This window comes from Ranitomeya variabilis, chromosome 7 (assembly GCF_051348905.1).
Source record: "Ranitomeya variabilis isolate aRanVar5 chromosome 7, aRanVar5.hap1, whole genome shotgun sequence".
In the NCBI taxonomy this organism is placed as follows: domain Eukaryota; kingdom Metazoa; phylum Chordata; class Amphibia; order Anura; family Dendrobatidae; genus Ranitomeya; species Ranitomeya variabilis.
Genome location: NC_135238.1, coordinates 20,606,298 through 20,618,981, shown reverse-complemented (window position 1 = coordinate 20,618,981; position 12,684 = coordinate 20,606,298). Strand labels below are relative to the sequence as shown.

The 12,684-nt window shown below is 39.2% G+C and overlaps 1 protein-coding gene across 1 annotated transcript; it reads left to right on the top strand.

Annotated features, from left to right (window-relative positions):
* The first annotated feature begins 673 nt into the window (after positions 1 to 673).
* Positions 674 to 8,340, top strand: SOX8 (SRY-box transcription factor 8). The gene is made up of 3 exons (XM_077274405.1): positions 674 to 1,371; positions 5,423 to 5,652; positions 6,350 to 8,340. The coding sequence occupies exons 1-3, from the start codon at positions 959 to 961 to the stop codon at positions 7,075 to 7,077; spliced, it is 1,371 nt and encodes a 456-aa protein (XP_077130520.1). The 5' UTR covers positions 674 to 958; the 3' UTR covers positions 7,078 to 8,340.
* Positions 8,341 to 12,684: the final 4,344 nt, after the last annotated feature.

The following is a 12,684-nucleotide window of genomic DNA, read 5'->3' as shown; positions in this document are numbered from 1 at the left end:
AACCTGTGACTTTTTTTTTTTTTTTTTTTGCAATAAAAAGGTTCCAAACTTTTTTTCCAATAATGTTTAAAAAAATAGATTTTACTTCTCCGTGGGGGATTCGAACCTGCGATCTTTTGACCACTGATAATCTCTACTTTAATACTCCAACGTTGAAGTATATGGGAAACTTAAAGCGCATTTCGAATTTTGCGCAAATTATGAAAAAGGGTCAATGAAGTCCACAAGGCAAAAAAAAAAAAGAAGAAAAGTGACTTTCGGAATGAGGAATTGGTGCCCAAGGAGTTCGTCACGTCATTGTCTGCCGAGTTGTGTCAGATGACAAATTCAGCTCTGCTACGTCTGCGCACAAAAAATGCAAACATGCGAGCGTTTCCGCGGAGCGAGTGCGCAGATTCGTCGTCGGATATTTTGCAAGCCGCCTGTAACCCTTCGTTTTCTGGACCAGGCTCTCTGGTGCACGATGGGTTAACAGGTGTCCTCCTCCTTCCCCCTCCTGCTGATCACAACACACAAGCAGATACTACACGTGGGAAAGCAGTGCAAAGGGAAAGTGTCTCCTTTAAGAGTGCTGGTCTTGGTAGAAGCCAATGAGGAGGCATTTGGGGGTGGAGAGCAGCGCTGTGGGTGGAGAGCAGCCCCTACTTAATGCTGGGCTGGCAGGCAGCGCAGTAGAGGGTACAGAGCGGACAGTGTTGGACTTGGGGGTTGTGGTGGCTCCTTTGGAAATGTTTTTGCTCCTTCGCAGCCACTGAGTGCAATAAGTGGTCTCCAGAAGGGTCTCCATGCCCATTTTGTGCCCACTGCCATCACGCCTGCCAGCCTAGATTTAGGGGCTGGATTGCGTTGCACCACCCGTGCCATTGGACCGTCTATCCCTTAGGACCAGATTGGCACAAACTCCCCAAAAATTGCATCTGATTTTTATTTTTTGCAAGCTCCATCTCCCGGCTCGCAGATGTTGAACATGAGCTCTGAGCAGGACCAGGCTCCTGAGGCGCCCTGCAGCCCGGCGGGCACCGCCAGCTCCATGTCCCACGTTTCCGACTCCGACTCGGACTCTCCGTTGTCCCCAGCTGGATCCGACTCCCACAGACCCGGGGGTATTAACAAGAATGAGCCCGAGGGGCCCATGGATGAGCGGTTCCCAGCTTGTATCCGGGAGGCAGTGTCCCAGGTGCTGAAAGGGTATGACTGGAGCTTGGTGCCCATGCCAGTCCGAGGATCTGGATCCCTCAAAGCCAAACCCCACGTCAAGAGACCTATGAACGCGTTTATGGTTTGGGCACAGGCGGCTCGAAGGAAGTTGGCAGACCAGTACCCGCATCTACACAACGCGGAGCTCAGCAAGACCCTGGGCAAACTCTGGCGGTGAGTACCATCCCCTTACCCTGCCAATGACGGACGTGGTAGTATTGATCATCCCTGGTGCCAAAATCTTGGCGTATCAAATGCTATAACCGATGACCATAAGCGTATCGGTCACAGATCATGATTGATGACGCGTGAAAATGTTCATTGCTTGCAACAATTAGGGCAAATTGGTGCATTTATGGCCACTCGGTGCCATCTGTGCCAACATGTGTTCTCTCCATAATACTGTGCCAATCTCGCATGTGAACAAAGTGGCTGGATATATGGGACTAGACCAAACCGCAGATGACTGGTATGCCTTATCTGATGGGGGCAAACAACGCTGTTTGCCATATTTTTCTTATAAAGCGCCAACATATTTCGCAGCGCTGTAACCCGTCGCTGGAATCAGGAACCATGCAGCAATTGCAATATTTTTTTTCCTATTTGCTACTTGTCCCATAAAGTAATGGAAGAAAGGGGCTGAAGCATAAGGCTGGTGTGTGGTGCCCATCGCGGTGCCACCCTCCCTTGGGAATTGGGTTTACAGATATTGTGCAGCTCCTGGGCCCCTCGTTTGGGTTTAATTCGAGCAAAAATATTTTGGGCGATGGGATGATCTGCGGGGCATTTTATTATGGTTAATCTATTTTGTATATGACCACTGTGTCCTCTTGTCTATGTTCGGTCCAGAAAGGGTTAAGTCTGAATTATATGCATGGAGAAGAACGGCAGCCATGAGCCATATGGACTCTGAGGTGTAATATGTGGAGACTATGACTTTACCCTATGGATGAAGTCTGGCGGTGGCTCCTTGCGTCTGCAGCCCGGCCACCAGTCAGGGTGGGACAAGGCTGCTGTGGTGTGATGGGGGTCCCTTGCCTTTTTTTTGGTAGGGGAAGATGCACATTCCACATGGTCCTACTATGGCGAACTTTTAATGCAATTATTGTTTTGGCAAAAATCCAGCCCCCCACAATCGTAATCTCAGTTCTGTGACCACACCACGGCGGCAAGATCACAACTGGCCCAATATAATAACATTGCAGTAATTTAGACTTTCCTGGACATTAATACCTTGGCCACAGGAGAGTGACTTACTGAAGCCCCCTTGGAGTAAATGCCTCTTTAGCCCCCAGTTACTTAGTTACTAATCTCCCCCCGGCTCCTCCATATATACCAATTAATGAAGAAGAATTACATTATAAATGCCCCAAATGAGCCTCCTGCTCCTTGTGTCGCCCATATAAATGAGCCCCCTGCTCCGTGTCGCCCATATAAATGAGCCCCCTGCTCCTTGTGTCCCCCCATATAAATGAGCCCCCTGCTCCTTGTCGCCCATATAAATGAGCCCCCTGCTCCTTGTGTCACCCATATAAATGAGCCCCCTGCTCCTTGTGTCCCCCCATATAAATGAGCCCCCTGCTCCTTGTGTCCCCCCCCATATAAATGAGCCCCCTGCTCCTTGTGTCCACCCCATATAAATGAGCCCCCTGCTCCTTGTCGCCCATATAAATGAGCCCCCTGCTCCTTGTGTCCCCCCATATAAATGAGCCCCCTGCTCCTTGTGTCCCCCCATATAAATGAGCCCCCTGCTCCTTGTCGCCCATATAAATGAGCCCCCTGCTCCTTGTGTCCCCCATATAAATGATCTATCATAAGACCCTTCTATGAGGACCTTTAATTCAATTTCCTAATATTTAGTTCTGACCTGATACCGTCTGTAATGTTAACCCTTCTAGTGCCATCTGTCTTCTTGTCACGAAACCTGGAGATACATTTCCTGATTATTTTCTAGTTGTTGTTTTCAGAAATCATCAATATTATTATTATTATTATTATTACTATTATTACTATTATTAATGTTGTGTATATAAGATGAGCCAGGGGGCAGTGGAGGAAAGGGGGCATAGGAGATCTGTCTACACTGCACTCGCTCTTCTTCTGTTCATACTCCAGTTATATCTAGACCTGCACTTGCTTTTCTTCTGTTCATACTACAGTTGTATCTAGGGCTGCACTCACTTTTCTTCTGTTCATACTCCAGTTGTATCTAGCGCTGCACTCGCTTTTCTTCTGTTCATACTCCAGTTGTATCTAGAGCTGCACTCACTTTTCTTCTGTTCATACTCCAGTTGTATCTAGAGCTGCACTCACTTTTCTTCTGTTCATACTTCAGTTGTATCTAGCGCTGCACTCGCTTTTCTTCTGTTCATACTACAGTTGTATCTAGCGCTGCACTCGCTTTTCTTCTGTTCATACTCCAGTTGTATCTAGAGCTGCACTCACTTTTCTTCTGTTCATACTCCAGTTGTATCTAGAGCTGCACTCACTTTTCTTCTGTTCATACTTCAGTTGTATCTAGCGCTGCACTCGCTTTTCTTCTGTTCATACTCCAGCTGTATCTAGCGCTGCACTCGCTTTTCTTCTGTTAATACTCCAGTCGCATCTAGAGCTATAGTTACTACAGTATATATACACTAGGTGTGTAATAGAAGAGCTCATGTTTAGTGTCAGAATTTTTATTTGTGTGGTCTGTACTGGGGCCACAGATGCGCGATGTAATTTTTATAAATGCAAAAATATTATTATTATTATTATTATGTAATGTGTGAGGCTAGAGGTAAAAAATATCAAATGATTTAAGTAATTATAAAAATAAAATACTGTCAATATTATGTAATGGTGATAAGAATGGCATGTAATACTAGGAAGAAAACTGATAATAATCCACACTAAAAAAGTATAATATGCAGTAAATATTAAAGTTTTAACAACAAAAAATATAAAAAATAATCAGTTATGTCAATTGAATTCCTGAAACTTAAAACAAAAAAAAGTGTTATTGCTGCAATAAGGAAAGAGTTAACCTCTCCTGGAAAAAAAAAACCCCTCTGCATTTCCTTACCTTCCCTCCATAGGATCCAAAATAAATATTTAGTGACTGTGCCCATCAGGGCAATCACTAGAATTATAGATTTTTTTTTTTCTCTTTAGTATAGCTTTTTTGCACCTTTTGGTTAAGGAAGGTGGGGGGGAATGACTGACCCCTCTGCCCATAGGGCTTAACTCTTCAAGACCTGGATCAGAAATGGACCATATGTAGGGTGGTATGAGAGAGGGTGAACCCCTCCTTGTCTGAGATGCAGGGGCACAAGGATTGGAAGCAAGGGGAGGAATATTTAAGAGGTGTGTGTGGATTTTTTTTTTTTTTTTTCGAGAAATGATCGGGTGGCTGAATATATTTTTCTTTAATATAGTCACAGTTGATCCATATACCCCCCCTAGAATTTTTTTTTTTTTAAATATGTAAATCGGACATTAAAATAGTATATCAGCCACGTGTAATGACTAAATAATAAATACTAATTAAGAAATCTCAGACTTGAATTTTTTTTTAATTTTTTTTTTTAAGCCACGTTGGGAAAGGCAGGATTAAATTCACAGCAGAAAAAAAAAAACCTCAAGAGAGACGAAAACAATGACTTGATCCCAAAGGCGAAACCACAAAATACTTTCATGTCTGCTTTTAAGATTTCAGCGTTACTGAGTGGAGCTTCGAAATGAAACGTTCTGGGGCTGTCGATGGAATCTGAAATTGAAAAATAATAAAAAATAAAAAAAAATAAAAATTGGAAAAATTGGCCACAACTTAATAAAATTGTGAGATAGATATGGATATAGATATATATAGATATTTATATATTATAATTTTTTTTGGGTTATGGATATCTATTATTATTATAATGGCCAAATTTGACAAATGCTGAACTTGGCTAACTCAAATAGTACCGTAACTGGTAGGTTAGACCCGCATGGTGGTACCTTATGTTTTGGAGGTGGTGAACTGCTATAGAAACCAGTAAGCAAGTGGTCAACGACTGTTTCACAACTACAATTCCCAGAATGCCCTGACAGCCTCAGGCTAATGGAGCGAGCTAGGAGATGTAGGTTCCCACCGGTTGACCGGCGGTCTAAATACTAGAGCGCCTATAGGCACCATGTGCACCTACAATGTATATATTTTTTGGCTTCCAACTAACCGTCCACTTTTTCCTTCCCTCTACAGTCTACTGAGCGAGAGCGAGAAACGTCCCTTCGTAGAGGAGGCCGAGAGGCTCCGAGTCCAACACAAGAAAGATCACCCAGATTATAAATATCAACCGCGCAGGAGGAAGAGCGTCAAAGCCGGACAAAGCGACTCCGATTCTGGGGCCGAACTGGGCCACCACCCTGGTTCCCAAATGTACAAGTCTGACTCTGGAATGGGAGATGGTCATCTTCATGGAGAACATGCAGGTAATGAGGTTTCACCGGGCAGACAGTCTGTTTATTATTGTGCACAACTATTTATCCTGCAGTGCCCCCGCAGGTGAAATGAAGAATTACAGTTTAATTGTAAATGGTCTGTCTGTATGATGTACATACGTCCTTCAGTGGGATAGACTAATAAATGAGGGTCCTGACTACAGGACTCCCCCACCCTATCATTTTTTAGGGTGTTTTTCCTAAACCAGAACACCCCTTTAAGGTCAATGTGCACCCCATCGATCCAGAATTCCATGTACTTGATGTTGGAGCAGCATTGGGGCTTGATAGAATAATCACGGAATTACTTTTTGGTTATTTTTGACCTTTTAAGTTATTTGATTTTTTTTTTTTTGCTGTTCAGCTTCTCTAAAGTTCAGTTGATTTCCTGTAAAAATGAGCTACTTGGAGCCAGAAGCTATTAGTTGTCTAGAATATCATTTTTTTTTTTGCTCAGCCACAAACCCAGGAGGCAAAAGTTTCCAGAAACAGATTCTCTGGATGCGTCTAAGATTTCTTTCTTAAAGCATGAAGTTAACTTTATTCGCATAGGATGGCTGAGAAGCTACTGTGAGAACCGATAAACTTTTGGTTTCGGAAGAGTTCTAGAAACTTTCCCTAGCTAAATTTTAATAAAGGGTACACTATGTGATAATGGAATAACACTCTTCTTCTCTTGTTCTTCTAGGTCAAAATCATGGACCGCCAACTCCACCAACCACCCCCAAAACAGACCTACACCATGGTGGGAAACAAGAACTGAAACATGAAGGACGGAGGTTGATGGACAATGGGCGTCAGAACATTGACTTCAGTAACGTGGACATTAACGAGTTGAGCAGTGAGGTCATCAATAACATTGAGACCTTCGATGTCCATGAATTTGACCAGTACTTGCCTCTTAACGGCCATGGCCCTCTTTCAGCTGACCATGGGCAGAATCCTACTGGACCGCCTTATGCCGCGCCATATGCACACCCATCCGGAACCCCACAAGCACCTGTTTGGTCCCATAAAAGTCCTTCAAATTCAACCTCATCTTCCGAGTCTGGTCAGCAAAGACCTCACATCAAGACGGAGCAGCTGAGTCCCAGTCATTACAGTGACCAATCTCATGGATCTCCTACTCATTCTGACTACACCCCCTACAGTTCCCAGGCTTGTGCCACCACGGTGTCCACGTCCACAATACCCAGTCCTTTCCCCAGCTCTCAGTGTGACTACACAGACCTCCCAAGCTCCAACTACTACAACCCTTACACAAGTTACCCCTCCAGTTTGTACCAGTATCCTTACTTCCATTCCTCTCGGCGCCCTTACGCCACTCCCATCCTCAACAGCTTGTCCATTCCACCGTCCCATAGTCCCAACTCCAACTGGGATCAGCCGGTCTACACAACCTTAACCAGGCCTTAAAGGAACTTTACATTTCACCAAACTGAGGACTCATGCCATAGATATGTCTGGTTGTCAAGAAGTCTTCCAAGACATGTGCACTAAAGACAGAATGGAGAGGTAGGAGGCGCTGTTCCAGTTGTTATATAAGTGCCTGCTGAAAAAAAAAAAACACAAACTCAAAGTAAAATGAGAATATCTCAAGCTAAGAGCATTTCCGTCAAACTTTTTTTCTAGAGAATTTTTTAAATACGTTTTGACTCCGACATGGCCTACCGTGAAGGATGGATCAGATATTTTTCACATGAAGACATGGGCACAATTCTAAAAGTTTTGATGTTTACCAGAAAATGAGATACAGACCAAGCGATATGACCAATTCACCAATTTCGTGAAGAGCTGGGGTAGAGGGCCAAACCACGGTCAACTTTACACAGTTCCTTTGTTCGTCTCTGGACCGAATGCAATAGAATTCTCCTAAAACATGAGTATAAAAAAACTTTTTGGAAAATTTGACACATGGGGGGGCTCCCAAAAAATACTATTTGTTTTTTTCCCCACAGTCATTTCATTGTGTCTCAGGCTTGGACTACATATTGTCTTTTGGTGAAATTTAGGCAAAATGTATGGTTGTAATTAACCTTTTTCTAATGTCCTTTTATAGTTTTTTTGTTTGTTTTTTTTAAGATCTGTTAAATATATATATAAATATATTTATGTGCCATATATTATAAGTGATTTATACATTAAAATAAAAAAAAACTGTAGAACAGGGAGAAAATATAATATGGGGAAGAAAATTGGTAATTTTTCATTCTTTTTGGGGTAAAAGTGGAAGAAAAACTTTTTTTTTTTTAAACTTTAATCTTGAATTTGTCAAACCAGCAAATGTATAATAGTAAATGAACGCTTCGGGTTACATAATTTTTCTTTTTTGCCAAAAAAATTATCACATTTTTAATTATTTATTAACTCCAACCTATATATTTTGCGAATTCTTCCGTTTCATTTATAGATTACCAGGGACCAGAGTCTTCCCACCTAAGCTAAGACACTAAAAACCTCTCCCGTTATTTTATTGTCCTTTTTTATTTGACTTAGTTTATGACTAATATTATTTTGGGGCTATTTTATTGTATGCTGAGCATATAATAATTTCTACTTTATGGTAACTTGTGCCTTTTTTTAAGATGTGAGAAAAGAGAACTTTGTAAATTAAAAAAAAAAAAAAAATACAAATTATTTTTGTCCTACTTTTCTTACTTTTTTTTATATATATATATATATATATAAAAAAAGTCATCGGATTTCTTCTTCTTTTTTTTTTTCTCTGCATTTAAGTGAAATTCTGCCAAATTCTATTTTTCTGTTCGTGTGAACGATTCCACTCGTATGTACGTTGCTGATTTATTTTTATTTTTTTTTTGTTTTTCATTAAGCAAAGCTAACTTTTGTATATGCTTTCTTCGAGAAAAATTAAAATGGCTTTTTATTAAAACTGACTCTGCTTTTTCTTCATGCGTTAATTACGAAAAAATAAATAAAAAATAATAATAAAAAAAGAGGGTCAAATATTGAGCCCAAGTTATTTCTACTAGGACATTATCCTACATTGTTTACCTGGATCTGCTTGTGTTTGTTTTTTTAAATATTAATTTCTTGGAAAAGGGTTAGAATATATATATATATATATATATATATATATATATATATATATATATATATATATATATATATATATATAGTTTTATAATTTAGAATTGTTTACTCAATGTTTTGCCCGTAACTTTTTTAATATTTATTATTTTATTTATTTTTTTATTTTATAATTTTTTTTATTTTTTATAATAGAAATTATACTGAATAATTGGAATCCCCCCCCAAAAAAAAATTAAAAATAAAGTGTTTTCTACTTTTGAAAAATAAAAAAAAAAATAATTGAAGGATAAAAAAAAAAATAACCTATTCAAAAAAATAAGAAAAAAAAACCTCAGATTTGTTATTTTCTGATTCTTAATTTAGATACCTATCCATGAAACCAAGACAGTCTGGGACCAGCCCAGTCTGAATTAAGTCTAAGTAAATGTGGAAAGTATTTGTCAGGTTGCTTTATTTACCCAAGATGTGGCACAAAATACAGAGTAAAAAATCTATTCGCACGCCTCGTCTCCAGATTATTTGCTTTGGGATAGAGATGTTTGAATTGTGATTTTAATATGGCAGGAAGGGTTTGCTTTATTGAGTACACATTTTATATAAAGACTCATGCATCTGAATGAGAGGGAAAAAATAAATGGGAAAAAAAAATTTAATTAAATATATTTTGGTAAAAAACAAAAAAAAATTTTACCCTGAGAAATTTGGTAAAATAAAGTTGAAAAAATGTGCCCTACTTTTATGATTGAGAGAGGAAATGGGGAAAAAAAATTGCAAAGTCAAATTGAATCTACAAGTTTAATCAAAGTTTTCTAAAGTTTGCCAAACTTTTCAATTTGGAATAATAGGGCTGTTAAAAAAAAAAAAAACCTACAAGAAGCTTAATGTGACGGTTTGATAACTCAATCTACGACTTGTATTACCAGAGATACAAGCACTCGGGGAATATTAGCTGTAAGGAGATATCACTTCAGTTTTGGTCTGAAATTCAGTGACTGTAAAATTAATTTAAAGTGCGCGCTATTGGGTCATTTCGGCCGGATGCAAATTTTGGCATTGAAATTAGTGTCTATACGGGGATGAAATTATTACTTGTGCTGACGGTTCACTCTAATCCCATTTTTATTTTTATAATTTTAAAAAGAGATTATATGTAATGTGTGTGTAAAAATATATATATAAGACGGTTACACAGTAACTCCACCTTCATACGTACGAATTGAACATGAAAAGGAAGTCCGGGCTGCTGATGCTTTCATGTTCAATCCGTACAAAGGCGGGAACAGTGACGACAGCGCTGATTGGGCACCATGTGTCACAACAGCACCGGAGCCCGGCCTGACACCCCTGAACAGCGCCAGCACAGGAGGTGAGTATAGGGTACTTTTATTTTATCATGACCAAACATTTTGTTCAAGAAGGTGTTGTCCTAGTAGTGGACAGCCCATTTAAGGACCCCTGTATATAGGGGGCAGTATTATAGTAGTTATATTCTTGTACATAGGAGCAGTATTATAGTAGTTATATTCTTGTACATAGGAGCAGTATTATAGTAGTTATATTCTTGTACATAGGAGCAGTATTATAGTAGTTATATTCTTGTACATAGGGGCAGTATTATAGTAGTTATATTCTTGTACATAGGGGGCAGTATTATAGTAGTTATATTCTTGTATATAGGGGCAGTATTATAGTAGTTATATTCTTGTACATAGGAGCAGTATTATAGTAGTTATATTCTTGTACATAGGAGCAGTATTATAGTAGTTATATTCTTGTACATAGGAGCAGTATTATAGTAGATATATTCTTGTATATAGGGGGCAGTATTATAGTAGTTATATTCTTGTACATAGGGAGCAGTATTATAGTAGTTATATTCTTGTACATAGGAGCAGTATTATAGTAAATATATTCTTGTATATAGGGGGCAGTATTATAGTAGTTATATTCTTGTACATAGGGGGCAGTATTATAGTAGTTATATTCTTGTACATAGGGAGCAGTATTATAGTAGTTATATTCTTGTACATAGGAGCAGTATTATAGTAGTTATATTCTTGTACATAGGACAGTATTATAGTAGTTATATTCTTGTACATAGGAGCAGTATTATAGTAGTTATATTCTTGTACATAGGAGCAGTATTATAGTAGTTATATTCTTGTACATAGAGGCAGTATTATAGTAGTTATATTCTTGTACATAGGAGCAGTATTATAGTAGTTATATTCTTGTACATAGGGGCAGTATTATAGTAGTTATATTCTTGTACATAGGTGGCAGTATTATAGTAGTTATATTCTTGTATATAGGGGCAGTATTATAGTAGTTATATTCTTGTACATAGGAGCAGTATTATAGTAGTTATATTCTTGTACATAGTGGCAGTATTATAGTAGTTATATTCTTGTACATAGGGGGCAGTATTATAGTAGTTATATTCTTGTACATAGGAGCAGTATTATAGTAGTTATATTCTTGTACATAGGAGCAGTATTATAGTAGTTATATTCTTGTACATAGGGGGCAGTATTATAATAGCTATATTCTTGTACATAGGGACAGTATTATAGTAGTTATATTCTTGTACATAGGGGCAGTATTATAGTAGTTGTATATAGGAGGCAGTATTATAGTAGTTATATTCTTGTACATAGGAGCAGTATTATAGTAGTTATATTCTTGTACATAGGAGCAGTATTATAGTAGTTATATTCTTGTAAATAGGGGGCAGTATTATAGTAGTTATATTCTTGTACATAGTGGCAGTATTATAGTAGTTATATTCCTGTACATAGTAGTTACATTCCTGTACATAGGGGCAGTATTATAGTAGTTATATTCTTGTACATAGGGGCAGTATTATAGTAGTTATATTCTTGTACATAGGGGGCAGTATTATAGTAGTTATATTCTTGTACATAGGGGGCAGTATTATCGTAGTTTTATTCATGTACACAGGGGGAAGTATTAGGGCATGTGCACACGTTGCGGATTCTGCTGCGGATTTTTCCGCAGCGGATTTGGAAAATCCGCAGTGCAAAACCACTGCAGTTTTCACTGCGGATTTTCACGCGGTTTCTTGTGCGGATTCCTCTGCGGGTTTTCAACAGCACTTTCCTATTGGTGCTTGTTGAAAACCGCTGCGGAATCCGCACAAAGAAGTGACATGCTACTTCTTTTAATCCACAGCGTTTCCGCGCGGATTTTTCCGCAGCATGTGCACAGCGGTTTTTGTTTTCCATAGGTTTACATTGTACTGTACACCGCATGGAAAAACGCTGCGGATCCGCAGCAAAAACCGCAACGTGTGAACATAGCCTTATAGTAGTTATATTCTTGAAAGTGTAGATGAGCAGGATGCGGAGCTGGATTACACACTGCAGCACATAGTGTGACTACGTGGTCTCATGGGGATCTCACACCAGGAAATATATCTGCTTCTCCTGTCTTCCATCGCTCTGTGCATTTTATTGGCAATAATTGTAAAACAATTAAACCGCAGCTGTAAATGATAACTCGGAGGGGACATCTGCAGGACAAACCAGCCAAATGTTATACATAACTTACACATTTTTGTCAGGGATAAATTCTATTATTTCCATAGACAGTTGGGATTGGGGGAGAGAAGGAACCGGCCATAGGACAATCGACTATGACCCCACACTTTCCTTTGAATCAACATGTTAGGGCATGTTAGGTTAGGATATGGGTATGGGTTGAACTAGATGGACCTAAAGTCTTCCTTCAACCTTAAAACCTATGTTACCTAGCGGAGGTATACAGAAACCATCACGCTACCCACCTTCCAACTCCTTGTCTTGGGTAGATATATGGGCGCTCAACAATTTTCATCTAACCACTAAAAAGGTGGCTTCCTACAAAACTCGAAATGGATGAAATATTGGGCATCTTCAGGAAGGACTCATTGGATGACCAACTTTGGCTTTTACGTCTAGTACAGAAACC

Coding starts and splice junctions, on each gene's coding strand:
- SOX8 (XM_077274405.1), top strand. CDS start 959: ATGTTGAACATGAGCTCTGAGCAGGACCAGGCTCCTGAGGCGCCCTGC. Junction 1,372..5,422: donor ACCCTGGGCAAACTCTGGCG/GTGAGTACCATC, acceptor TTCCCTCTACAG/TCTACTGAGCGAGAGCGAGA. Junction 5,653..6,349: donor TCTTCATGGAGAACATGCAG/GTAATGAGGTTT, acceptor TTGTTCTTCTAG/GTCAAAATCATGGACCGCCA.